The sequence below is a fragment of the Aspergillus tanneri genome, assembly GCF_003426965.1.
Source record: "Aspergillus tanneri strain NIH1004 chromosome Unknown AapTan_4_pilon_pilon_pilon, whole genome shotgun sequence".
NCBI classification, from domain to species: domain Eukaryota; kingdom Fungi; phylum Ascomycota; class Eurotiomycetes; order Eurotiales; family Aspergillaceae; genus Aspergillus; species Aspergillus tanneri.
In genome coordinates this window covers 1,100,721-1,126,899 of record NW_022984631.1, presented here as the reverse complement: position 1 = coordinate 1,126,899, position 26,179 = coordinate 1,100,721, and the positions used below count along the sequence as shown (strand labels likewise).

Genomic DNA, 26,179 nt, shown 5'->3' with positions numbered 1-26,179 from the left:
GGAAGACACGGTGGAACATAAAAATCCAGGAAACTTCCGTTTTCTAGGACCCTTGTGAAGGAATTGGGCCCAAAAAAAGGCGCTTACAAACGCAAACGCTAGGCAGTTCCGGGGTTGTGGACTTGCTTCTTCTATTCATCCCCAGTGAATGTTAGGCTTTTGCAGAAATTGCCTTACGGGCTGAGGCAGTTTACTCGAGGTCAGCATGCGGACTATGGTGATTGGCGAAGGCCATAATTTAGTAAAGAGTTGGCACGATGGATCGCTGTCAGAGAGCCAAGAAGACAAAGAGGCAATGCCTCGTGTTTCACCCAATCGTATCGTGGGTGAACATTCACTTAGTTGGGCGCTGACAGGTCATCATGTGGTGAGTGGCTGGGCTCCTCTGAGGCACTTCTTCATTCTGTTCCATGTATCGACGACTAGTTTGTGATTTCAATGCCGTTGATCTAGAATCGAGTTGAAAGAGTGTTGTGTTGAGTGTTGGCAGCTCCAAACCCGGGGAATCGATCAGTCAGCAGTCCGGGGAAATCACGCGGCTGCCTTCAGGTATCCAGACCATGGTGGTAATAAGACGACAAATTCTGGGATATCGACACCATAGTGTACTTTCAATACAAGGCTGGAAAGAAATCTATAGTGGTCTATGCAGAGATGAGTAATCCCGGGGATATGTTTGGCTCTAAAGTCAACTTAGTACCCAGCAATCGTGCCTTGTCACTTTCAATCCCAAGGTGCGGGCGGGGTCGTTCATCGGATCGCCTGTCGGATGTCTTTCAGATATAATAATAACTTAATAAAATTTCCCTATCCGACGACGGATAGGAGCTTCCGTTCGGATGTATTACTACACTCATACTTGTTATCATTACTCCTGCTGAATTTGGAAGGATGAATTCGCATTGACCTAGATTCCAGTATGACATTGTTATTTAGAGCTTGATGGGTAGAATAAAACTCGGAGCGAAAAATGAAAAACAACGAAGACCGATACTGGCACCAAGAGCTCAAAACACAAACCGAATTACGCAGATGATAATGATAGTCTACTACTAAAACGTCCCTAACTACGTCCGCAATGACGAAAGCACTGGGTTCCTTCTCCGCATCAACATCGGAACTGAGGAACATGGCTCCTAGAACTCAGAGTTCGGAAGTGCGGCACAATCCGCAGGCACCATAAAGGTTGCCAAATTCCCAGACTTATTTGGCATCTGAGTTCTTTTCTCTTAGTAGATCTTCCCTGGTTGCCAAGCCCAAGACAACCATACTAACGTCTTCCAACTCTCAACCAAGCACCCATCCCATATACATCACAGATAGTCCGTCATGCTGGGAAAGATCGCTCTAGAGGAAGCGTTTGCGCTCCCTCGGTTTGAGGAGAAGACCCGCTGGTGGGCAAGTCTATTTTCCACCGATGTTGAGACCCACGTCAAAGAAATCACCGATATCAATAAGATCCGCATCGAACATGCCGACAAGCATGGCGTCGGCTACCAGATCCTGTCATACACTGCCCCGGGGGTGCAAGATATCTGGGATCCGGTAGAGGCCCATGCGCTTGCGGTAGAAATCAACGACTATATTGCTGAGCATGTCCGTGCAAATCCTAGTCGATTCGGAGCCTTTGCGTATGCTATTATTCCCTAATACTTCTTTCCTCACCAAGCACGCATATAGAGCTGAACTGAATGACTCGCGCAGCACATTATCCATGCACGACCCCAAACAAGCCGCAGATGAACTCCGTCGTTGCGTCGAAAAATACGGTTTCAAAGGCGCCCTGGTAAACGACACTCAACGGGCTGGTTCCGATGGCGATGAAATGATCTTCTACGATAACCCAAATTGGGACATCTTCTGGCAGACATGCACCGAGCTCGACGTACCTTTCTATCTACATCCACGCAATCCCACGGGTACAATCTACGAGAAGCTCTGGGCGGATCGCAAGTGGCTTGTTGGGCCTCCACTGAGCTTTGCGCACGGTGTCAGTCTTCATGTCCTGGGCATGGTGACCAACGGCGTGTTTGATAAACACCCGGGACTACAGATCATCATGGGTCATCTAGGAGAACATGTCCCCTTTGATATGTGGCGGATCAATCACTGGTTTGAAGACCGGAAGAAGCTTCTTGGTCTGGCGGAGACCTGCAAGAAGACAATCCGCGACTACTTTGCCCAGAACATCTGGATTACTACGTCGGGGCACTTCTCGACAACTACCCTCAATTTCTGTATGGCGGAGGTCGGCTCCGACCGGATTCTGTTTTCGATTGACTATCCGTTTGAGACTTTCTCTGATGCTTGCGAATGGTTTGATAATGCCGAGTTAAATGGAACGGATAGATTGAAAATCGGACGGGAGAACGCGAAGAAGCTGTTTAAAGTAGGACCATATCATGATAGTAATACTTAGTCTCAAGTTGTATTTACTCTGTTTTTAATGGAGATATTGTCCATGAGATGAATTCCTTGTGTCAAAATCCTAGCCCGCTAGATAACACGAAGTTATGTGTCTGAAGACGTGAAATCTGAGATTCGATTCAGTCCAGTCATCCATTCATCAATCATCAATCGTTCCCTCGTACCTCATGATGTGTCCATCTTTCCATCTTTCCACTTTTTATTTTTCTTTTTACTCCCGTTGCTTGCATGAAAGTTACTTGATGCCCATATCACAAATGTTAACCCACATCCCTACTGTAATCCTGTACAACTGCTCTCTCACCGTCGAGTTCAACTCAACTAGACCTAAGCTCCATTGCCACCGGCCTGAAGCTGCGCTCCCAGTTCCATTTGTCTAATGCTCTCCTCGCGAGCCATCACCTCACTCTGATAAATCTCATGCTCCTCCTGCCAAATCTGGTCAGGGTTATCAAGTTCAGCCAGGGCGGGGCCCACAGACTGTGATTTGATATCGAAGTTGATAAGAATAACCAAGTTGTAGTTCTCAATGGTGCGGTTGAGCACGTCCCACATGGCGATCAGAAGACGGGATAGTTCCATACGTTCCACAAACAGCGCGTCATCATGAAGAGCCTGGTAGTTGTAGATGTTTAAGAAATCGGTGTACACGTGGGAATCGTAGAAATCAAGGAAGACGGATAACAGACGTTGTTCGATGGGGCGAGGGCGTCTGAGGTGCCTGCCGTACATGGACAGTTAGTTTTTTTTTTTTTGGTCTTCTAAAATGGATTAAATGAAAGGTAATAAGAAGAAAATTACCTACCTGATGATAATCCTGGTTAGATTTCTAAAACGTACCTCAGGGGTCATGTTTTGGTCTCTAGCCACATTGGCCAAAGAAGTCTTGACGAGTTCAGCGTCGCGAACCTCGACCTGCAGCCTTTCATCTAGAAAAGACAGATAATGAACCAATGGAGCAGCAATTGATTGGACTTCAGTGATGACTTCAGCGGCAAGAAACACGCTGTCCGGCGCGTTAAGATTGCCAAACAGTAACCAGTCCATACGAAGCACCATGTTGCTCATATCCATAAATCGCTTTCTCAAATCTACCCTAATGCCTTCATGGCTCAATAAGAATCTCATCTCCTCAATTGCAGCCGACTTTCTCTCTTCTCCAGCAACGCGACGACGTTGTATGGCCTCGTTGGAGACTGCCGGAATAGCAGCAGCTGGGACAACCTCTCCAGGCTGCACTACAACTGCAGGACCGGTCTGAGGGATAGGAGCATTCATGTAGACAGCACCCTGTTGGACTGGCTGGTTGCTACAGGGGTATGTAGGAGCAAAATTCTGCATCGCAAAAGGAGGCATGACGTTGTTCTGTGGACCTTGGTCACCTGGAAAACGAGAAGGCAAAGAGCGAGGGTAGAAGGAATCCATAGTAGACGCCTGTTCAGGCTGGGTGCTAATGTTTCCAGGGGAAGCTGCGCGGGCAGCGAAAGGGGTCATTGAAGGATCGCTAGAAGCTATTTCACCAAACCGGATTGTTTCTTCAGCAAGTTTGGAGACGGCGTAGATATAGGCTTGTTCATGCGCTTCGTCAACAAGAGGTGCGTCGCCTTCGCAAGACTCGTAGTAGTCGGGGAATGGCTCGGTTGCTTCAGATTCAGTCTCGCCGTGAAGAAAGGTCTCTCGCTCAGCTTGGATGTGGGGGGAATTGGTCTGCAAGTGAATAGTATTGTTAGTTGCGAGAGGACCTGCATGTTAGTGTCAGTAAAACTCACAGTTAATCCCTCCTCGTCATTGTTAGCATCAGTCTCGGCATGGCCATTCTCAAGACCGTCAGCGTCAGTATTGTCGGTATCAGTACCACGAGAATCAGTCTCATGAAAATCAGTTTCATGGAAGTCAGTCTCATCAGTATCAGTGTCGCCAATAGGACTTTCACTAGTAAAAGCCGTGACAGTAGGATTTTCACCGGTAGAAGTCGCACCTATAGGATTCTCCTCAGTAGGATTCTCTCTTATAGGAGCCTGGCTATTAGGAAGAGTCTCTCCAGAATAACCTGGATCAGTGTCACCACTATTAGTGGCAGAGAGATTCAGTGGGTTCTGCATGGCATCAGCAAGAAGTGATTTTATTTCATGCTGTTTATCGGGCGGGAGTTCAACAATGTATTCATGCTTTTCCTCAATGCAAAACTGTGCTTCAGATAGATGCCCCAGGAATCTTAAGTTAAAGGCATGGATCTCAGACAGGCTGTTTCTTGGGTATGTTTGCTCGTCATTTGCTGCTATAATACCCTTGAGATTGTCTTTGGCAGTAATATTAGACTGGGAAAGACTCATTGTCCCAAACAAATTAATCACAAATTAAGTTATTCCATAAATAGAATAAGAGAGGGGAAAGATTTGGGATCACAATTATTTTAGTATGAAGAAACAGGTGATATTGCAGGTATAAAAGGTGCAATAAAAAAGTAGAGGAGAGAAGGATGAAGGCTTGCAGAGAGATAAGATAGGTAAGAGATATAATGGTGCTCCCTGGTTACTACTGTTAAATGCGCCATTTTACGGTGAATTCCAGTAGATGTCTGTTGAATCTGGGTGCCTCTTCCAGTCTCCACTGAGAGTAGCTCATGATATTAATACTTCCAGGAATAATAGCTGCCCTCATTCACTGAATTATAGGATCAGCACTAAACCAATAATATGGTCAATATTTTCTCCTTTTGCTTTGTCTTTGTGGCGCGTCCTGTACAAATCGATATAAAGATTGCCTTTGGAAATGGAAAGCAAACATGACCATACAAGGATAGATGGTAAAGTGCAGGCATAATGCCATGGGGGTTACAGTACACTGGAGGAAATGCATAGCTGAAGAAATGGGAAAGGCAGATGTCCTATGATGACTCGATAAGGGTCTAATTGCCCATGTGTATCCAGTTTCGAAGCCTTGTATAGAGTATGTATAGCACTTCTAATCCGTTTCAAGTAATAAGCTCAAACATTTCGATCTTCCGTGGATGGAATGGCAAGATAGCAAAGTCTGCCACCAGCCAAGACATGAATATGATAGCCAGGGAGTAGGAGTCAAAGGCGCCATTCGCAGAATCGCCGTCGGAGACAGAGAAATATATTAGACGTACTCCGTATATTCCTCTCCCTCTACCTCTCCCTCTCCATCGTCAACGCTCCTCCGCGTGGTTCATGTAAAACAATCAGTTCTGGTGTTCAGTCGGTGCATCAGCACCGGGACGGATTACGATGGGGGATATCAGCACGGCCAAGCGGATGGTTTCCGTCCTGGCGGGCACCCTAATAGCTCTTGCCTGTGGTACCAACGTGCGACTGATTCCCTGGCCTGAGACCATCGTCTGCCAATATATGTGCTAATTATTATCCGCGACAGTATGCGTATTCAGCATGGGCGCCTCAATTCGGCCAGCACTAGCTTATATAACATAAATCCTAGCCAGGAAGAGTAACCCTGGAGATCTACTGACATCAGACACAGGACAGTATATATGAGTTGAATGCTATTAATATTAAGCCACAGGAAAGTATGATGTACCGCACCTCAATCCAAAACGCTCACTACTTGAAACGTCTAAACTGATCGAGTCGAATAATGCAGTAAAGCCCTCCCCCTGGGCATCCCTGGTAGTTAAAGAAGAACGAAATAGGACGGAACAAAACGTTCCACCCAACCATTCAACTTTCCAGAAGACATACAGAGTGTAAGAGGGCCAGTATCTTTCTTCGCACGTTGACTAATTGGCACGTCATTGAGAGGAGCGTGACAACTTAAAGTAGTGCGATGGAAAGTACAGTTGATTCCAATATCTCACTAAAAGAACTTCGTACGGAGAGGCCGTCAAAGGCCCACCAACCAGCCGTAGCACTGTATGTGATCAATCATTTTTCCTACGTTGTTCGGGGGCTTCAGCAGACGACACATCATCGTTGTCAACATCGTCGTCCGGCAACGGGACATCCATGACACGTTCCCCGGCCTTTTCCAACGTCCTCCGGCTCCAACTCCTTACGCCTTTATACACAGCCTGTGCTAGGTTAAGAACTGTAAGATGAAGCGGTTTGTAGAGTGCAGCTTACCCAGAGAAAAGTCATGACGCCAATCAAGATAACCACCCAGCTTACAGAGGCTACACGGCTTCTGCCAGTGCTTCTGCCACTACTAACAACCCCCGAGCTGCGGAGGTTCCACCATTGCCACGGGGATAATGCAAAGAGAGCCTTGATAAAAGACAGCACGCCCAATGATGCAAGGCCTTTGACAAAATGCTCAAACCAGGAAGCCCTCCGATCAGCCGGTAGAGCATCGGAGACCGTCGTATCCCAGAATTCCGAGTAGTAGATAGTTTCCATGGGGTCCACGTAAAGATTAATGATGGGGTCAGCAACAAATCCAAGAAGAAACACGGTAAAAACCAGTATGGTCAAAGTCAACCCAAACTGGGCAAAAGTACTACTGATCCAGCGCGCCCAAGTAAGTCGCTCGAGCCGGTACTGGAAGCCGCAGGTGGGACAATGCCAGTAATTCCTCTTGCCATAACCCGGATCTGCATGTCGCCAGGACTGGAGGCAGCCCTCATGAACGTAACGTGAGGAGCCTTTGCACTTGCATGGACGAAGAAGTCGGCCGAGCTCCGGATCTGAAGACTCATAGACCACTCGGGCTTGAGGTTGGAGGAACGCGGGGATATTTTCGGGGGGAGGGTAGAAAGTAGGTAGCACGGTGTCCAGACAGATGCGGCACATGCGAGGTGGGTAGTGCTTTTTAGGAGCTTCTGGTGCTGGACCACCCATATTTTGGGAGTGGTGAGCATCATCAGATTGTTCACTTGGCCCCGAATTTAAAGGAGTAGTGGAAGGGAAGCTTGCAGGCCACTGCCAGCGTGGCTCATTGTGCATATCCATTCTGCCTAATGACGTGTTGAAGGACTGTCATAACATAGTAGCCAGGCCTACCTGCGACCTGGTATGACAAATGGTTGCTAGGTGTCCAGACAGGGCTGGTCAACAACAGGCACCAGGTGGGAAATGGCATGAGAGAAAAAGAGAGAGAAAAAAAGCCTTAAGGTGGAGAGTGAAGCGCGACACTAGCCGCTCGCCTACCGTCACCGCCCCAGGCGCGGCTTGGCGTCTTCCAACTGCGTCAACATCCTGTCGCCTTGCTTGAGACTCTCAGGCTAAGAACAGCTACCCTTTGGATCCTCCCACCGGGAATTTTATCCTCAATCTATTGTTCTATCTCTCCGGTCTACCCTGTTCCGTACTTAAAACCTGTGAAGGGTAACAGACGGCTCCATGGCTGACCGTTATTCATTCTCTTGACCACCTTCTCCCCGAGGTAAGAGGAGCTCCCTCTAGCACCAGATTCGACGTATTCAGCTAACATTGGTCCGCAGTGGGAAGCTGGTTCAGATTGGTATTGCTTTTACAGTCAGTTCGTCATCTGATGACCGTGCTAATATCTTGCAGAATATGCGTTGAACGCTGTCAATACGGGTGTAACTGCCCTCGGAATCAAAGGTGTGCGAGTCGGATGCGGATTTCTCTCTCGTCCTAGCTTAGTACTGACCTCTTCGCTTTCGCTGACTAGCAACTAATGGAATCGTCCTTGCTACGGAAAAGAAGTCGTCTTCTCCCCTTATTGATCCTCCTTCTCTCTCAAAGGTCTCATTGATTACTCCCGATATTGGTATGGTTTATGCTGGCATGGGTCCCGATTACCGTGTGCTGGTCGATAAGGCACGCAAGGTCTCCCATACTGGCTACAAGCGTATCTATAACGAATACCCACCTACCCGCATATTAGTGCAAGATGTAGCTCGTGTCGTGCAGGAAGCCACACAATCCGGTGGTGTTCGGCCGTACGGTGTCAGTTTGTTGATCGCTGGCTGGGACGAGGGTGTTGAACCGCAGTCGGAAGAATCTCAGAGGGGCGATGAGGAAGAGCCTAAGGTGTCGGGGAAAACAGGCGGTATCCTGAAAGGCGGTCCCAGCTTGTATCAGGTCGACCCAAGTGGCAGCTACTATCCATGGAAGGCTACTGCTATCGGCAAGCATGCCACAAGTGCGAAGACATTCCTCGAGAAGCGCTACACTGAAGGCCTTGAACTGGAGGATGCCATTCACATTGCACTCCTGACTCTGAAGGAGACCATTGAAGGCGAGATGAACGGGGACACAATAGAGATTGGTAAGTGCTACCCGTTAATATTGAGGGCAAACGACGGACTGACAGGTGAATTTAGGCATTGTTGGCCCTCCTGCCGACCATCTGCTTGGCTACGAAGGCGTTGAGGGCTCTCGAGGACCCAGGTTCAGGAGTTTGACCAAAGAAGAGATTGAGGACTACCTCACCAACCTATGATTAATTCCTGCATGAATATTGATTTTGTTATTCGCCGAGACTTCTAGTATAATAGACATCTCTCGAGTCTTGCGGGGTTCTCCGAAAGTGTTTATACGAGATAGCCGTAAACCCTTTGGATTGGGAGTAATAGTGTGAGAACAGAACCTTTGGCTATAGCTTCGCCGCTGGTGAGATATGTAGTCGCCTACAGATCTCGCTTTCAAAGCCTGCAATTATAAAAGAAATGCCATATGGAAGTTGATTTTTTAAGCTGAACATGGTTGAGCGAAAGTTTCTCCGGTAGAGCATGTGACCATAGGTTTAGGACGGAAAGCAACAGGATTTCCAGCACACACATTACAAAGGAGGAAACAGCTGGCATCCGCTGCTCTCGGGGAGCAACTTATTGCTGTCCGTCCCACAAGGATTTCTCTGATTTTGGGTGTGCTGAACTAGCGGGTCACCGCAGGTCTGTCACACAGGCAACTATTAGCTACGACTCAGCGGTCAATAATCGATCCATGATGGTGTGGTATGAATGGGGATCCTAACTTTCCATCTCGCAACTCAATGATCTGACAATAATTTGTCAGGGGGAATACGGGGGCATGGACCGCTTCGGAGGAAATAGTTCGATAATTTTCGTACACTAAATCTATTTGACTCTGCTGATTCCTGTCCTAGGTAGGCTGAACCAATAATCTAGCTATAACCCAAACTCTCTCGATGGCGGCTTCGACTAGGCCAGAATCCCTTTGATTAACACTGTCCTTGCTGTGGTCCGGGGGATCGACGCTAGGGCCACGCTGCGTGTGTTTATAATGTATGATAATAGGGGCGGCCCTATGAAGAGCCGAGCTGAGTTGATTGTAGCACCGACATCGTGAATGCGGTGTGCAGTGTCCAGTCAGATCTCTGTTCTTCTTGATTGATGTGCTTCTGTGGCTGCTGTCACTGTAACTACCATTATTGCCATTTGCTTCCATCAATGTATTTTCCCGTCGTAAGAGTGGTGGCTCGTTTGTTTGGATTAAAAGCCTGACAATTGACTGGCTGATTGAAAGACAGTGGATGGACGCAACCATAGAAAGAACGCGATAGCGCATCTTGAGTGTGCTGGGACTGGTGGCTGGCGGGGATGCTCGACTCTGGAGGAATTTTGAGTGGTACGTATTTCCTATGGGTTGTGTCTAAACAGCTCTTTTGGAGTCTAGGGATCTACTTATACTGTGAAAAGGATGGTCCCCCCTTTGAAGTATACGTACTTGATCCCAGCGGCACAAGCCCAACCATGGATGCCCAGGACCCGTTAGACGGAATTTCGGGGTTTCTGGAGAGCGTCGATATCGGAATCAAAGCAACGCTCTTCTTTTTCATCTCAATTGCCTGTTACAATGTGGTAGAGCTGGTTGTCCTTGTGCTATCGGCTTTCCGCCGCTGGAAGGGCCTCTACTTCTGGAGCTTGCTTCTGTCGGGCTGCTTGGGGGTGATACCATACTCTCTAGGGTTCATGTTGAAATTCTTTACCAGTGCACCTTCCATTCTAACAGTTACCATTCTCAGTATCGGCTGGTGGACGATGGTGACAGGCCAGTCATTCGTCCTTTACTCCCGCCTACACCTCGTGATCCGCGATGAGTGCATCCTCCGGCGTGTACTATACATGATCATCGCCAATATATTCTTCCTTCACGTGCCCACGACCGCCCTCACATACGGCTCCAACGTTGTCAAACCTTCTCCCATTTTTGTCCAAGGCTACAACATCATGGAGAAGCTCCAGCTGACTGGCTTCACGATCCAAGAGATGATTATCTCCGGGCTATACGTATGGGAGACCGTCAAGATGCTCCGTCTCGGATCGGAGCGAGAAAAACAAAGGATTATGCACCATCTGGTGGGCATCAACGTCCTGATGTTCGCCATGGACCTCACTTTGCTAGGTCTGGAGTACGCCAGCTACTACGCCATCCAGATTACGCTCAAGGGCGCCTTCTACAGCCTCAAACTCAAGCTCGAGTTTGCGGTCCTCGGAAAGCTTGTCGACGTAGTCCACAGTCACCAACAGCCGTCGTCTCTCGATAATGCGGTCCAATTACGCCCGCTTGACGGTGCCAACAGCTCAACACCGGCGGTCGGCTCGTCAAGTATGTCACGGAACTTCAACTTTTGCACTGTGGCTGATACCGTGATGAGAGCGACGCCGTCCGGACAAGGGAGTCGAAACCTGAATGTTGCGTCTGGAGGAAAGATTATGACCATGACAAAAGTTTCAACATGGGTGGAACGACGACCGGAGAGCATTGCTGTCTAGCTCGTTCTAGTCTTAACCTTCACTCGATATGATTCATGAAAGGTTACATATTAAAGGCTATAAAAAAAATATAATTACCAATACCATAATTCTCATTTGGTGTCTGCTCTATTTCCTGTACCATGCCTTTGGTACCAGCATTGAGCACGTCTGGCTGAAGTTCAAGTAGCTCGGAGCAGGTTTTGTCCGCTGTCGAGATTGGGTAAAATGGATTTTTCAGGGCTCTGAAAGGGATCCTAGGGCAAGATAGGAGGCAAAAAATCGAATAAGATAGACTAATACAATATACTGATGCTCATCTGCCCTGATCCCAGGAACCAATGCAAGGAGGACTAAGCACCGGAATGGGAATCAAGTCATCATAAAGATCCAGTCTATGGGTGTGTATATACTATATCATACATACATGACAACGGTTTGCAAGAGAAAGCTTCACCCAATTATGCTCACACCTGATGGTAATATCTATATCTCTGACGGTGTATTCGCTAATCGCCCAACAAACCAGCATCGTCATCTTCAATCCATCGAAATTCACCATCCGAGTCATCTTCGTCTTGGCTGTCTGCAACCTCGTCGACTTTACGTTTTCGACTGGTAGCAGTAAATCCCGGGTCATCGGTAGGACCAGGTCCAGACTCGGACTCCTGTGGCATCGAATATGAAGGCTGATTTCTGTCCAACCCGTGGAGACATCCTATTTGTGATTTAGCTATGCGGCATTGCAGAAATCCATTGCATTCCAGACGGACGAAAGGGCAAAAAACTAAAATAACAAAAAAAGTCCTAGAAGAAAAATAAAAGAAGAGCAGGGAGAGGAATACACACCGACTCAATCAAAAAAGACACCACATTGTCTTCTAATCTCGTAGACAAGGTCTTTCCAGACCGTTTCATAACCTCCGCAAAACGCACCCTCGTGGACGTCTCCTCGGTAAGAAAGTCGCGATACAGGGCGATCCGCGCATAGACATTACTCTCCCAGGTTCCGCCCGCTAGGACGGGACAGAGCGTCGCGCGCGGCTGGCCCTTGATCCGGGTGTGGGTATGGTTGAGAAGGAGCACCGCCATTCGATGTATCGTGGCTAGTCTGGAGAGATGAGTGGCTAGGTCGCTGGTGACGTTCCATTTGCGATTTATGAGCCATTGGATCTGTGCTTTATCGGTGATTTTTCCGGAGATGCGGGAACGGAGTTCGGAGGGATTGGGGAAGTAGGATGGGAAGGGGCCAGATATGGAGTCAATTACGAGCAGGGAGGTGCTTTCTGGGGGGAAACCCTTGGGTGGGTGAAGAAGGATAGCTAGTAGATGAGGGAGAGACTGTGCGCGGAAGTAGAGCAGGTTGGTGGCGTGGTCTAGGGGGCTTTTTGCAGTTTCAGATCCAGTGTTCGTAATGGTTTCTGTGCTAGGGTCAATAGCCCCTGCATGGAGGAGCATGTCTCTCAGCCGTCGTTTAGGAAGGGGAGAGCCCGTATCTGGGACGTGTTAGATATCGGTCTTTCGTTTCAACTTCGAGAGATATCGTACCGATCCAGATCACTTTGTCCCCAGCCTGGAGGGCATTTGAGACCACGTTCAGGCTACAAGCACACGTCATATTCGTCAGTCCCGGTCTCTCCGAGAATAGAATTGCTCAAAAGCTTACGCCAGCGAGGTCTTGCCCACCCCTGGAGGTCCAAACACCTCTGTAATATGGCCACCGGGGATTCCCTTGGATTGGACATCCACGAATCCCAGTATGTCATCCGGAAAGGACGGACAAAGCGCCTCATCCAGACGAGGAAGACCCGTGGAGATGGCGCGGGGCGCAGACGCGGTAGACGCGTGCAGGGACTGTGATGCCGGGAACGAGACCACTCGATCTGCAGAGGGCGGTTGTGTAAGGGCGGTATACTTGTTAGAGTAGATATAGCAAGAAACTTACGGGGTTCCTGGCTCGATAGGCCGAGGAAGTCCGGCTTGTTCATGATAATACTGTTGAAAGATACTAGTAGACACAGGATATCTGGCGGTGAAGCCTGCCAGGTCAGAGAGAAATTCCACAATTGAGAGTCCTGGAATGTTCTGTGACTCCCATCTTGCACTTGTCTGGCTGTGACACCAAGCTGGTTGAGATATGTTCGGGGCGAAGTTGTTGTGGTGGTGGGTCATTCCGCTCTGATCTTTCATATTCTCCAATGATTAATGTTCATTTACTTTCTATTTCTTCATGTGCCACAAAGGGTAATAATGGATACTGTATCCCTTTCTTGCACGTCACCCTTTTCTGAGACTGCACTTAATATTTTCCTTGGTCTATAACAACACACTGGGACAAAATCCAAAATACTGAGTTGCATGACTCAACACCATCAATGCCACTAGGCTCTACCACCAACATGCTCAACCCAGTTCATCATGCAATAAATCTCATCTCAATCCCAGCCATCTGCTGGCTCTCTCTTCTTCCAATAATTGTCTTTCTTGCTCATCAACTTCCCCATTTCAAGACATCCTTACGTCCCAAAGGATGTCGCAGACTCGGTCTCGCAGCCGACCAAAGCAATCTACGCGATGAGTTTGACCCCAAATACAGCCACGGGGTACCAGAATCGTCAGTCGACGTAGATGGACGACCATCATGGCGCATAAAATCTTTGTTCACATATCCCATCAAAAGCTGCGCCGGCATCGAACTGGATGTCTCCGACGTCGAGCGTACAGGGCTCACACATGATCGCCAATTCTGCTTCGCCGAATACATCTCGCCCAGTCCTGGCACTGTCTCTAGTCCTGCACACACACAGTGGACCATGAGAACTATGCGCGACGGTCAATTCAGTCGAATGGCTCTCATCCGTCCGGAAATCTGGATCCCCGATCCCACAGCCAGCGACTACTCGTCTGATCTGGAGGAGGTGAAATCGCACGGCGTCATGATCATCTATTACCCTCGAGTCCCAAGCTGGAGAAATGGTCTCCTTGCCTATCTCGAACACATCGCCATAACACTAGGTCTCCTCCATGCAGAACAATCATTCCGTGTACCGCTCTCTCCCCCATCCGACCTCCTATCCAACTACCCATCCACACGAGTCAAAGTATGGAAAGACTCTCCCTTCGCATACGACTACGCACAACATATCCCTCCCTCGCTTCTCGACTTCCTCTGCGCCCCGGGTAATGAATCCTCTTCTTCACGGGGTCCATTGACCCTCTTCCGAGTGCACCCTTCTTACCATCGTGAAATCTTTCGCTGTGCTCCTCGTAAAGAAACACTCGGATTCCAACCCATCACTGGATTCGCAGACGCATATCCACTCCACCTGCTCAATCTCGCCAGCGTGCGCGATGTTGCTGCCCGATGCGCCCTGTCCATCGCGCATCTCTCCATCCGTCGCTTCAGAGCGAATATCATCATCCAAGGACCCAAGGCCTTTGCGGAGGACCACTGGAAACGTATCCAAATTTACTCTCGCTCCGGATCTTACAAGAACAAGGAAGTAGACAAAGACGCAGTCCGGGGAATAGAGATCTACGCTTCTTGTCGCACGATGCGCTGCAAACTCCCCAATGTAGATCCCGACACGGGAATTCGTCATCTTAATGAACCGGATCAGACACTCAGGTCGTATCGGCGGATTGATCCCGGAGATTGGAACTATGCGGCGTTGGGAATGCAGCTTGTTCCGGCTGTTCAGAGTATTCCTCCCTCCCCTCCGACACCCACCCTTGTCTTATAAGTTTGAATTTACGGACGCTTGCTGATGGGTTTAGAATTTACCCTGAGTGTGGGAGATTCAGTATCCGTGGTGGAAACGGGCGAACATTTCTATATTAAGATGTTGGCGCCGGGGGAGGAGGTCCAGGGTGTTTAGTCTGTGAGTAAAATAATTAGGATGTTTACATCTATGGTGTGTATAATATTATTCAAACGCCTGTCATCAGTACCATCAGATCATTGACCCATCATAGCATATCATGCATACCTGCCTATCCAAGGCTGGTAGGTCGTATCATGTCCATTATTCCAAATTCGTCCTACTGGCAATTCAATTAAATGGGGATAAATAGAAAAGTCCAAAATCTTTATATATTATACTTTAGGCAGTTCACATGGTTATTCCGTTTTAAGACATGACTCCGCAACGCCCTTCGACTCCTCACTGTCTTCATCCGGAGACTCTACCACGGCTGCGTCCTCTGTCGGATCCTCGGGAATCAGAAGATTAAGAATCAACCCCAAAACCGCAGTCACAGCAAACCCATTAGTCATGACCAGGACCACGGCGTCCAGAAGCCCCTGCAGGGCGTGGTTGTCGCCGCTATACGTGAAGAAGTACTGGAACCACTGGGGCACCAGCGTAGCAGCCATACCGATTGCAAACGAAGCTGTCAGGACGAATCGATTGCGTCGGGTGAAAGGTATCGTGGAGATGATTCGGATCCCTGAGATGGCAACCGACGAGAAGAGGAAGGTAGTCATGCCGCCCAAGACAGAGCTGGGGATGGCCACAAGCGCCGCGGCGAATTTGGCAAAAATGCCCATAATGGTCAGGAAGAAACAGCAGACATACCCTGCATTTCGGTTGGCGCATTTGGTAAGAGCGATGACGCCGTTGTTCTGCGCGAACACGGACATGGGCGTGATGGTGCAAAGCCCTGCCAGAAGACAGGTGAAGCCATTACCTAAGACACCGCCCTGGATACGGGAATCGAAGGTGGCACCCTCGACTTCGAGCTGGGAGACGTCACATGTGGCTGTGATATCTCCGATCGATTCCATCATTATAACGACGTAGACCGCCAGTAGAGGGAGAATGAGAGGCGGGTAGATAACCAAGGGGAACGTTTTGACCCAGATGAAGGATACAATCGGGGCGGCATCGATACTAGAACGATCAAAGTAACCACATGCAGCTGCCACTATACATCCGACCAGCAGACCGATGACAACCGCGCATGATTTCATGATGGGCGATCCGAAACGCTCGCAGAGAATGATGGTCAAGAAGACCAGAAAACCAAGACCGATAAACTCAGCACTACCCCAAGGAAGAGCGTGCGGCGCATCCGCACTTGGACACAGTGCTCGGGCGGAGGGATCGATACCACAGCTCCCAGAGCCACCGGCCCAGTCTTTCATGCCACTCTCGATGAGACTGGCTCCGATCAGCAAGACCGTTGGGCCCGTTACCAGTGGGGGGAAGATACGCTTGAGCACTTTGGAACTCATGAATGATAATCCGATTTCCAACAACGAGCACAAGCATGAGGTGCCTAGCAGTGCTCCGTAGCCCTTCGGGCAGGGCAGACGATTACCCTGCCCATCTATCGGACAATACCCAGACTTGTACATCTGATTGAAGGTGCCAGTTGCGACCGTGATTGTGGCGAATGAGGTGCCCACGACCGAGATGAGCCCCGTTCCAATATAGTAGCGTGTTTTGTAGATATGAAATCGAGTCATTTGGATGGCCGAAAGCAGCCCGGATACGATCAGGGAGGTCGAGACAAGATATTGATACTCGTCACTGGCGAAGTTTGCACCTCCCGAGCCACCCAAGAGGATTGGGGGAGCGATAACTGCAAGGATGGTGTTAGCTTAAAATAAACAATAATATTTTTTTTTTTTTTTTTAAAAAAAAAAAAGGCAAATAGCAAGAAACAAGAAACAAGAAACTTACCACCAGCCAACATCGCCAAAGCATGCTGCAGACCAAGGATGAAAGCCAGTAACACCGGCACTCTATCTTCCAGACCGAAAAAAGGTGCCGATCGTCTGGTCTTGCTTATGAACGGTATTTGAGGTGTGAACAGATAGGCGTAGTTGTAGTCTCCTATTAATCCTTCTCTGTAGAGGAGAGGTTAGGCTACCTGCAACGAGCCAGGCTGATACCAAGGAGGATTACCTAGTGGTGAAAGTCTTCACTAATCTTCGAGTACGATCGGCCCATGTCCGCTTTGGACGAAGATCTGGGCCAATCTGATCCGGACCGTCCATGCTGGAAGCTATATAATTCTATAGTGTACCTAGTCAGGAAAGGAGTGCAGAAGATGTCGAACAAGTAACTCCTCCCTCAGGACCCAGTCCCAGCGGATATCGAGCCCTGGGAAATCCTGTGGCGGGGAAAATAAGACGTCACGACTCAGGAACGCGGGGGGAATGGCTAAGAGATCTCACCAAAGTTGTCTCCATATATAAATAAGGTAAGAGCATGGCTACTGAGACATGAAGCATTTAAGAACTAAGAGGTCATGACGAAAGCAACTATCAGAGACAATCTATCTCCATGCGTGTTCGAATCGAATAATAATCTTTATTTTCTTTGTGTCGGATTGCTGGAACGGGTTATCTCGTGTGATACGGATTCACGACAGGACCAGGAGCAACTAGCGTGGCCCACAGGATGATAAGCTGGTCCGATATCGACGGCTCTGCTATTGTTGGGCTGTGTGGGTTCGGCTAGATCGAGTGGAGCCCGTGATAAGCACGCTCGCCGATAGTCGCTGTTTCATCTTCTTATCAGAGAGCAATGCGGGTGCCGCCGATGTCCCAGGCTGAAAGAGCTGTCTGATAGCCAGTCAACGATAGTACATAGTAAAGAGGTTGTGGTGACAGGGAAGACATCGTCTCAAGACAGGTACTGGGCAGGAAGTCCTTGATGTGCTGTACTTCAGAGGTCTGATGGATCTTCATGTAAACTTCAGGCCTGTCAGTGCGCGTATTAGATAGACTGTCTAAAATTAGTCATGAAAATTATCAATCTTACGTCCCATATTATGGTAGCTTCAAGACTCTAGTATCTAAGGCGTACCCAGGTAGTCATCTATATACAGAGATTGCTTATGGATACTCTCTTCTCTCTCCGGGGAATAACTACGCCTAACCAAAGGGCGCTCCCATGATCCACCGAGTCAACATATCAAACGCTACATCAGGCCGATCTTGAGGAAGCTGTCAAATTTCAACATCGTGTTAGCGTCCATCAAATATCCCGCGTGTTTCTAGAGTAGAGAGCCGGGGTGCTTACCAAATGACCGGCTCCATCCACAGTCACAATTGCAAATCGTGACGCAGTATCTGCATCACCAACATGAACCTTGACCTCTTTCGCGGTTCCAACACTCTCCGCCTTACCTGCAACCACAGAGGTCCAGGCTCGCATCGCTTTGGAGTTAAACTCAACCTGTCCCTTCCAGGAAAGCGAATGCGCCCAGCGGAGAGTCCCCGCGGTATTGCAGGCAAGATCCAAATTGCCTTGGTAGGCCAGAAAATGTACCTGGTTTGCAAGCAGAAAAGCAACTAACTCCGACGTGGACGTCATGCCGTCTGAGGTGCTGTCGAACGCGCGAACAACCGATGCAGCCTCCAGCTGGAACTCCTTAATCTGCTTAGGCGGCAAGAGAGCATCCCACACCGCTGGTGAATTTAGGTACTGCTCGACGCGAGCAGCTTGAGCATAGCATACTTCGTCAACTTCACATGGAGCGGTGACTATTTCCGCACATTAGCTATGATCCCACCGGCTCTGTGTCTGTGTTCAACGTACTGTCAAACCTGTTGCGACCTCCTGCGTGAGATTCGTTTTCATACCATCCGAGAATACCATCGTAGCAGACGGCGAGAGCGGCATGGCATATGGCGGGATCTGGGTTGTTAACGCATGTTTCGTAGACGTCCATGCACCTGGGCATGTTGGCCGCCATAATATCACATCTGGTTTTATTGAAAACAGGCTCTGCCACCCCCGGGTTGGTGGTGCAAAGCGTTTCCCAGTATCCATAGGTTGTATCTCTCGGCGACATGAAGCCATTGCCTACCAGACATGACTGCAAGCGTACCTGAGGCTCATTGGGATAAAGTTTGTTCTGCTGCACGATCTGAGCAGCGAGGTACGGAATATAATGGCCCTGGGAAAAGTCAGTATGGCACCCATGGGCCACTATGGTGGAGATTGATCGGCCCACCGCATATGATTCACCAGAAAGGTGGACAGGCGCATCCAGCTTATGCGGAAAGACATCGGAAATGAATAGCTGCAGGAACCGGTGCATATCAACAGCTGCCTCCTGCGAGTCACGTGGGATTTCATTTTCATGGCCCTCGTCGACGAATGAAAAGCCGACATCAACAGGCTGGTCAACGAAGAGCAGCGATGAATTCCGGGACCAACCCCAGGGGTTATAATAGGTGCCATTCCCATGCTCGTTGACCAGACAAGGACCGACCTCCTGAAAGAGGCCAAGCATGCTGGAGTCCCCAGGCCCACCCGTCATCCACAGGGTCAGCGGGTCATTGGCGGGGTCATTCTGACTCTCAAAATACCAGAAGAACAGATGCTTGTGCCCAATGTCAAGCCAGCCGGTATACTGCGGCGAGCCAGCAGCGCAAATGGAGTCATTCTGTCGTTTGATGTGCACTGAGTAATCAGGTGCATGGCTACTCCGCAGTACACGGAAGTCGTCAGTGGTCTCAGACAGGAGAGGTTTCTGAGAGACAGCATAACTCAAGCCGAACAATGCGGCATAGCATAGACGGAGCATTATAGAGGTAGTATGGAACGTAGGTGGATGCCTAATGTAAAACCTGCCTGACTCGTTTCTGGAGATCACGGGGACTTATTCGGTGTGTTAGATAGCCGTGTGAGCTGTTAGGCTTTATAGCCAAGACATCACAGGCAACAAAAATGGTAGAATCAGGGACTGTACTTTTGTACGGAACATGTTAAATCCACAAGGCTTTATCACAGAACCCAATTAGAATGCAGTGTTGTGTTGGGGTCTAAAGCAGGGTAGTAAAAACTACGTAATAATTTGGGACTGTTACAGGTCATCAATATGCGCTTCTTTATTCTTATACTGGCTAGTGGATAAGAAAAATAGCTAGAAATAACGTGTCTATGGGATACTGAGGAAGAAATCTTTTCTTTTTTATAGTATGCACTCCAGAATAAACAGGACACTGAGAAATGTAGAAGAGGTATTGGAAGTAATACCCTTGGTTGCAGGGGTATGGTCCTCCATATATTAATAAGCTCTTGAGAGGTAGTTAGTTAATTAGGTGCCTATATGTAGTTACAACAGTATCACACGTGAAATAACTAATATACAGGTACAATGCTTAGGTAAAGTTATACAGGAAGGACTAAACCAGAAAAGATGAGAGCTTCACATGCAACAGAATATACCGCTCCGGAGTATGTAGATAGCTGTATTGTTTAATATTTCTACATAAGCTTCATACAGGACTAGTTATATCAGGGCTCATGTCAATCACTGACCCCATCCCAGTGTCAAATAGCATGCTGTGAAATTCCTATCCATAGGGCTGCATCTAAAATATTGGTATGGATAAATGTGGACCGTGAGGAATATTTAGTACTTACTTTGGAATATATGATTCACCTCATCCTGGGGCCAGATCTGATTCAGTTTCTACGGAGTAGTCCGAACTGATCGGCTAGATATATAGAGAGAGACCAGCTATTTATTGCTCTGGTCCGCCGTGCTCTATGATCATTGGAGTTTTCCATACAGAGCAGCCACTTGAAAATTCGTAACATGACTAAGAGCCTCCCAAGTGGAAAAGAGTGAATCGCGCATGAGTCAGCAACGACCTTTTAGCAATCCACCACTCACAGCCTCTGTTTGCCACACCGCCTGCAGGGGCGAGGGAAAGCGTTGGGGATTCAACAGTTAACTAGCCATTGGTGATTGGTGAACATGATCCGATCTAGCCCGAACTAGTAGGGTCTGGGCGCGGCTTTTGTCATTGATCGATTGGCCGCCCAACAAGAACGCCAGGCTTGTCCCTGCCGTGGATGGCATCTGATAGAGATGCCATGCGCAATTCACCGGCAGATGCACGACAATCAACAAGAAGATAGTAATTGTTGAATGCTTGACCTCGGGATCTTATGATCAACTACCTCATCTCCTGATGCTACAAATTCAGGCCACTTGGCTGCTTGACAGCTTGCATCCTCCGGAATCCATCAACCTCGACACTGGCTGTACTATATAGTATTGCCCTCCTTGCATAACTTGTTCTCCCCAACCATCACTCGTCGGTGGATCCCGCTGCCATCAATCTCACTCTCTGATATTCCCACTCAGTTCCGTATCTGGCATTCGCCAGCTTCCCCACCCTTCCTGCTTCGGTGCTTTTTTATTCCTCAGATCTGTCTTTCTCGTCTGTTTGCCTCTTTCCCTCTCTTAAATCAACATTATCCCTCCGTTCTTGCTTTCCACTTCCCAGGAGCATTCACTGGCTCTAGTCGACAAGTCCCCAGCGCTTGTCTGGACTGTATATCCCTTTGATATATTCTCTTCAACGGTAGAGCCACGAGCTCTAAGGGATAACCGAAAACAAAGGCACCGACACCATGTCTACAAAGCCAGCGGACGCTTCCCGACCTCGGGCTGGTGACACCAAGAAGGTCCATATTGCCGACACTCCTTTGACACGGTACAACTGGTACAAGCATGTTGACTGGTTGAATGTCTTCTTCATCATCGGTATCCCACTCTATGGCTGCATCCAGGCTATCTGGGTGCCGCTGCAGCTCAAGACCGCCGTCTGGGCCGTCATCTACTACTTTTTCACCGGTTTGGGCATCACAGCTGGTAGGTTCCTCATTAGCGTTTGAGAGATCGTCGTGTCTATTGGGCTAACAGACAATTTTTTTTTTTTAACAGGGTACCATCGACTCTGGGCTCACTGCTCTTACTCTGCTCGTCTCCCGCTCCGTGTCTTTCTCGCAGCCGTCGGTGGTGGTGCTGTGGAAGGTTCCATCCGCTGGTGGGCTCGTGGCCACCGTGCCCACCATCGTTATACCGACACCGAGAAGGACCCCTATTCCGTCCGCAAGGGCTTGCTCTACTCACATATCGGTTGGATGGTCATGAAGCAGAACCCTAAGCGTATCGGCCGCTCGGATATCTCCGACCTGAACGAAGATCCCGTTGTGGTTTGGCAACATCGTAACTACATCAAGGTCGTTTTCGCCATGGGTTTGGTGGTGCCAATGCTTGTGGCTGGCCTGGGCTGGGGAGACTGGTGGGGCGGCTTCATTTACGCTGGAATCCTGCGTATCTTCTTCGTGCAGCAGGCGACTTTCTGCGTCAACTCTTTGGCTCACTGGCTCGGTGACCAGCCCTTCGATGACCGAAACTCTCCTCGTGACCACGTCATTACCGCTCTGGTCACCCTAGGCGAGGGCTACCACAACTTTCATCACGAATTCCCGTCAGACTACCGCAACGCTATTGAATGGCACCAGTATGATCCGACTAAGTGGACCATTTGGGTTTGGAAGCAGATGGGTCTGGCCTATGATCTGAAGCAATTCCGTGCTAACGAGATCGAGAAAGGTCGTATCCAGCAACTTCAGAAGAAGATCGACCAGAAGCGTGCCAAACTGGACTGGGGTGTCCCGCTTGATCAGCTTCCCGTCATGGAATGGGACGACTACGTTGAGCAGGCTAAGAGCGGCCGCGGACTGGTGGCCATTGCCGGAGTTGTGCACGACGTAACCGACTTCATTAAGGATCATCCAGGTGGCAAGGCCATGATCAACTCCGGTATTGGCAAGGATGCCACGGCGATGTTCAACGGTGGTATTTACTACCACTCCAATGCAGCCCACAACCTGCTGTCGACCATGCGGGTTGGTGTGATCCGGGGTGGCTGCGAGGTAGAGATCTGGAAGCGGGCCCAAAAGGAGGGTAGTGAGTACGTTCGTGACGACAGTGGTCAGCGGATTGTCCGCGCTGGTGAACAGGTCACCAAGATTCCTGAACCGATTCCCACGGCCGATGCAGCATAAACATTCTTCAATATGTGATTTTGTTTTTCCGACAGATTAGTTGGTTCTTGCATCTCTCACCTCTATGAGTGTCTTTGTTTGTTCCTCTTCACACGCTGAGCGTTTAATTTCATATTTCCTAGATCTGTACGGAGTTGCTGGAGTTGGACAGGGTTGTCAGGCTAAATGGACTGTGTCGATAATGAAGATTTGCGTATTATTTTAAAAGTTCGATGTGGTTTGAACCGCGATAGAAACGATGATATGCCTCCGAATATTTTGCCACTGTTGTAGCATTGAGTGTAGACTCTGTAGATCCTGTAGACGGTGAGAGGGGTAGAGAATATTCAGCGTCGCTGGAGCTTCGACCCTAGCAGCGCGACTAACCCGACTAGGCCAAGAGGCGGCTCTCCGCCAAGTTGTCTCTGCATTCGACATCATCGCAGAGCCACGTAGTTGATCAATTGCTTCGACCCCACTTCCCCTCCTTTCTTCCCTCTCCGCCGTCACCATAGGTCTTCTCGGTTTCCGCTCCCTATATCTACACGCCCTCATCCTCCTCCTGGGCGTTCTCCTCGTCACCGTGGCTCCCCCATTCCGTGTTTCATCCCCCGCCTTCAGACTTTCTTCAGTCCTAAGCCATTTCCGTGGCTCGCGACTGACAACTCGTGCTTCGAATTCATCCCTGACCGACCTTCGTAAGTCACTTACCACCGCCAACATGGCTCCAGAACATCTCCGTCGGCCCCCCCTCAGGCCCCTCCCGTCTTCACCGCGACCGCCCAGTCCATCGTCGACGACGCTAAACGGCTCATCGAGACCTCCCGCAAAGCTCAGGACGCTGTCGTGTCGAATGTGAAGTCCGACTCGGCCACTTTCGACTCTGTCCTCAAGACCCTTGCCCACGATGAGAATTTGATGGCTTTGGAATCGCACATCCTCAGCTTCTACCAGGCCGTCTCGACGGAACAGGCGCTGCGTGATGCGTCGTCGAAGGCGGAGGAGATGATGGACAATTTCTTCATCGAGAGCGCGATGCGTGAGGATATTTTCAAGCTCGTGGATGCTGTGCTGAATAAGAATGAGACCCTTCACCCTGAGTCCCGTCGTCTGCTTGAAAAGGAGCACAAGGATTTCATCCGCAACGGACTGGGCCTTCCAGCCGGGCCTAAGCGTGACCGCTTCAAGGAGATCAAGATGCGTCTCAGTCATATCAGCATCGAATTCCAGAAGAACCTGAATGAGGAGAATGAGGGTATCTGGTTCACTCGTGAGGAGCTGAATGGCGTGCCAGAGGATGTGTTGTCCGGCTTGAAGAAAGGCGAGGGCGCGAACGAGGGTAAGCTGTGGCTGACCTTCAAGTACCCCGACCTCTTCCCCACGATGAAATACGCCAAAAAAACCCCGAGACTCGCAAGAAGGTGATGATCCAGAATGAGAACAAATGCAACCAGAACGTTCCCCTCTTCCGAGAGTCGATTGTCCTGCGGGATGAGGCTGCTCGTCTGCTGGGTTACCCGAATCACGCAGCGTTCCGCATTGAGGACAAAATGGCTAAGACTCCTGAAACGGTTAACTCTTTCCTGGGAGATCTACGGACACGTCTGACGGTCGGCGGTCAGAAGGAGATTCAGAACTTGCTGCAGTTGAAGAAGACGGACCTTGAGGCGCGCAGCGAGTCGTTCGATGGCCGCTATTACCTGTGGGACCATCGGTTCTATGACCGGCTTATGTTGGAGAAGGACTTCTCGCTGGACCAGCAGCAGATTGCCGAGTACTTCCCCCTTCAGACGACGATCGAGGGTATGTTGAAGATCTTTGAAGAGCTTTTTTGGCCTGGTATTCGTGGAGATCACCGGAGAGGATCGTGAGAAAATCGCGCCATCCGGAAAGGGCAGTGACATTGTGTGGCACGAAGAAGTGCAGATTTTTAGCGTCTGGGATGATGAGGGCGAGGGCAGCGGGTTTGTTGGCTATCTGTACCTCGATCTGTTCCCACGCAGTGGCAAGTATGGACACGCAGCGAACTTTAACCTGCAGCCGGGCTTCATCGACGCCGAGGGCAATCGCCATTACCCCGCCACGGCGCTGGTGTGCAATTTTACCAAGCCGACACCGAAGAAGCCGAGTCTACTCAAGCACGACGAGGTGGTGACGCTGTTCCACGAGCTGGGCCACGGCATCCACGATCTTGTGTCCAAGACCATCTACTCGCGGTTCCACGGCACGAACACGGTCCGCGACTTCGTCGAGGCACCCAGTCAGATGCTGGAGAACTGGTGCTGGACACCGTCCCAGCTCAAGTCCCTCAGCAAGCACTACTCGAGCCTGTCGCCTGAGTACCTGGCTGCTTGGCAGGAACAGGCCGGCAGCGCTGCACAGCCGGCCGAGCAGATCCCCGACGACGTGATTGAGAATCTGATCCGGACGAAGCACGTCAACGGCGCCCTGTTTAATCTGCGGCAGTTGCATTTCGGCATCTTTGACATGACGGTGCACGAGCCAGCGAGCCATGAGGATATAGAGAAGCTGCCGATCTCGGCGACGTACAACCAGCTGCGCAAGCAGATTACCCAGATGGACGGACCAGAGATCCTGGAACAGGGAGACGAATGGGGCCACGGCGAGGGGACGTTTGGACACTTGATCGGGGGGTACGATGCAGGATACTATGGATATCTTAGGTATGGCCCTGTCGATGTCCCATATGGGGGAAAATGCTAATGAAGATACAGTTCGCAAGTCTACTCGACCGATATGTTCTACACGGTGTTCAAATCGAACCCAATGGATCCGAAGGCCGGCCGACGGTACCGGTATCAGGTGTTGGAGAAGGGCGGTAGTCAGGATGAGATGAAGACGTTGACGGAGTTCTTGGGCAGAGAGCCTAAGACGGATGCATTCTATAAGGATTTGGGATTGGCTTAGGTAGGTGATATAGGATGGGGAAAAGCCTTCTTGGAATATTGGAAGTATCAGGTATAGAAACAATTAAAATGTGTATCGGATACATGTGATGGCAATTTGAACTCATTCTATAAACGGGATAACAATAAGGGATGAAGAATCAGCGAACGAAGATCCTGTACTCAGAAATAAAATCCATAATTATAACAGTATAGAGTCAGTAGAAATATACAGGTTACATCAACAGTAACATTCCTACGCCCTACCTAATTAACATAACAAGTCATAATGAATAAACATATATCGTTTATCTAAACCCTTTTCCTACTGTCTTACGTCACTTAAACTTAATTCACTGTACTCAAAGAAAAGTAAC

At 49.3% G+C, this 26,179-nt stretch overlaps 11 protein-coding genes across 11 annotated transcripts; 6 read left to right on the top strand and 5 right to left on the bottom strand.

Moving 5' to 3' along the window:
* Positions 1-1,329: 1,329 nt before the first annotated feature.
* Positions 1,330-2,419, top strand: ATNIH1004_005579 (amidohydrolase family protein; the record flags this gene model as incomplete). Its single annotated transcript, XM_033570233.1, has 2 exons — positions 1,330-1,631; positions 1,705-2,419. The coding sequence occupies 2 exons, from the start codon at positions 1,330-1,332 to the stop codon at positions 2,417-2,419; spliced, it is 1,017 nt and encodes a 338-aa protein (XP_033426265.1).
* A 335-nt stretch (positions 2,420-2,754) lies between these two features.
* Positions 2,755-4,760, bottom strand: ATNIH1004_005578 (uncharacterized protein; the record flags this gene model as incomplete). The annotated part of the gene is made up of 3 exons (XM_033570232.1): positions 2,755-3,148; positions 3,233-4,134; positions 4,197-4,760. 3 exons carry the CDS (start codon positions 4,758-4,760, stop codon positions 2,755-2,757), a joined length of 1,860 nt encoding a protein of 619 aa, XP_033426264.1.
* A 1,565-nt stretch (positions 4,761-6,325) lies between these two features.
* Positions 6,326-7,241, bottom strand: ATNIH1004_005577 (E3 ubiquitin-protein ligase MARCH; the record flags this gene model as incomplete). Its single annotated transcript, XM_033570231.1, has 2 exons — positions 6,326-6,475; positions 6,528-7,241. The coding sequence occupies 2 exons, from the start codon at positions 7,239-7,241 to the stop codon at positions 6,326-6,328; spliced, it is 864 nt and encodes a 287-aa protein (XP_033426263.1).
* Positions 7,242-7,422: 181 nt separating this feature from the next.
* pre8 (proteasome core particle subunit alpha 2) lies at positions 7,423-8,811 on the top strand (the record flags this gene model as incomplete). The annotated part of the gene is made up of 7 exons (XM_033570230.1): positions 7,423-7,425; positions 7,735-7,785; positions 7,844-7,853; positions 7,917-7,967; positions 8,038-8,346; positions 8,431-8,637; positions 8,693-8,811. The coding sequence occupies 7 exons, from the start codon at positions 7,423-7,425 to the stop codon at positions 8,809-8,811; spliced, it is 750 nt and encodes a 249-aa protein (XP_033426262.1).
* Positions 8,812-10,084: 1,273 nt separating this feature from the next.
* ATNIH1004_005575 (uncharacterized protein) lies at positions 10,085-11,107 on the top strand (the record flags this gene model as incomplete). The annotated part of the gene is made up of 1 exon (XM_033570229.1): positions 10,085-11,107. The coding sequence occupies one exon, from the start codon at positions 10,085-10,087 to the stop codon at positions 11,105-11,107; it is 1,023 nt and encodes a 340-aa protein (XP_033426261.1).
* Positions 11,108-11,595: 488 nt separating this feature from the next.
* On the bottom strand, positions 11,596-13,074 carry ATNIH1004_005574 (uncharacterized protein; the record flags this gene model as incomplete). Its single annotated transcript, XM_033570228.1, has 5 exons — positions 11,596-11,754; positions 11,936-12,582; positions 12,635-12,687; positions 12,753-12,969; positions 13,032-13,074. 5 exons carry the CDS (start codon positions 13,072-13,074, stop codon positions 11,596-11,598), a joined length of 1,119 nt encoding a protein of 372 aa, XP_033426260.1.
* Positions 13,075-13,461: 387 nt separating this feature from the next.
* ATNIH1004_005573 (MOSC domain protein) lies at positions 13,462-14,829 on the top strand (the record flags this gene model as incomplete). The annotated part of the gene is made up of 1 exon (XM_033570227.1): positions 13,462-14,829. The coding sequence occupies one exon, from the start codon at positions 13,462-13,464 to the stop codon at positions 14,827-14,829; it is 1,368 nt and encodes a 455-aa protein (XP_033426259.1).
* Positions 14,830-15,206: 377 nt separating this feature from the next.
* On the bottom strand, positions 15,207-17,090 carry ATNIH1004_005572 (nucleobase:cation symporter-2 family protein; the record flags this gene model as incomplete). Its single annotated transcript, XM_033570226.1, has 3 exons — positions 15,207-16,672; positions 16,774-16,940; positions 16,999-17,090. 3 exons carry the CDS (start codon positions 17,088-17,090, stop codon positions 15,207-15,209), a joined length of 1,725 nt encoding a protein of 574 aa, XP_033426258.1.
* An 882-nt stretch (positions 17,091-17,972) lies between these two features.
* Positions 17,973-19,633, bottom strand: cp8 (putative carboxypeptidase Y; the record flags this gene model as incomplete). The annotated part of the gene is made up of 4 exons (XM_033570225.1): positions 17,973-18,044; positions 18,121-18,584; positions 18,640-19,000; positions 19,058-19,633. The coding sequence occupies 4 exons, from the start codon at positions 19,631-19,633 to the stop codon at positions 17,973-17,975; spliced, it is 1,473 nt and encodes a 490-aa protein (XP_033426257.1).
* A 1,841-nt stretch (positions 19,634-21,474) lies between these two features.
* OLE1 (stearoyl-CoA 9-desaturase sdeA) lies at positions 21,475-22,917 on the top strand (the record flags this gene model as incomplete). The annotated part of the gene is made up of 2 exons (XM_033570224.1): positions 21,475-21,715; positions 21,788-22,917. The coding sequence occupies 2 exons, from the start codon at positions 21,475-21,477 to the stop codon at positions 22,915-22,917; spliced, it is 1,371 nt and encodes a 456-aa protein (XP_033426256.1).
* Positions 22,918-23,082: 165 nt separating this feature from the next.
* On the top strand, positions 23,083-25,824 carry ATNIH1004_005569 (M3 family metallopeptidase; the record flags this gene model as incomplete). Its single annotated transcript, XM_033570223.1, has 5 exons — positions 23,083-23,124; positions 23,653-24,235; positions 24,259-24,699; positions 24,758-25,580; positions 25,632-25,824. 5 exons carry the CDS (start codon positions 23,083-23,085, stop codon positions 25,822-25,824), a joined length of 2,082 nt encoding a protein of 693 aa, XP_033426255.1.
* Between the last annotated feature and the right edge of the window lie 355 nt (positions 25,825-26,179).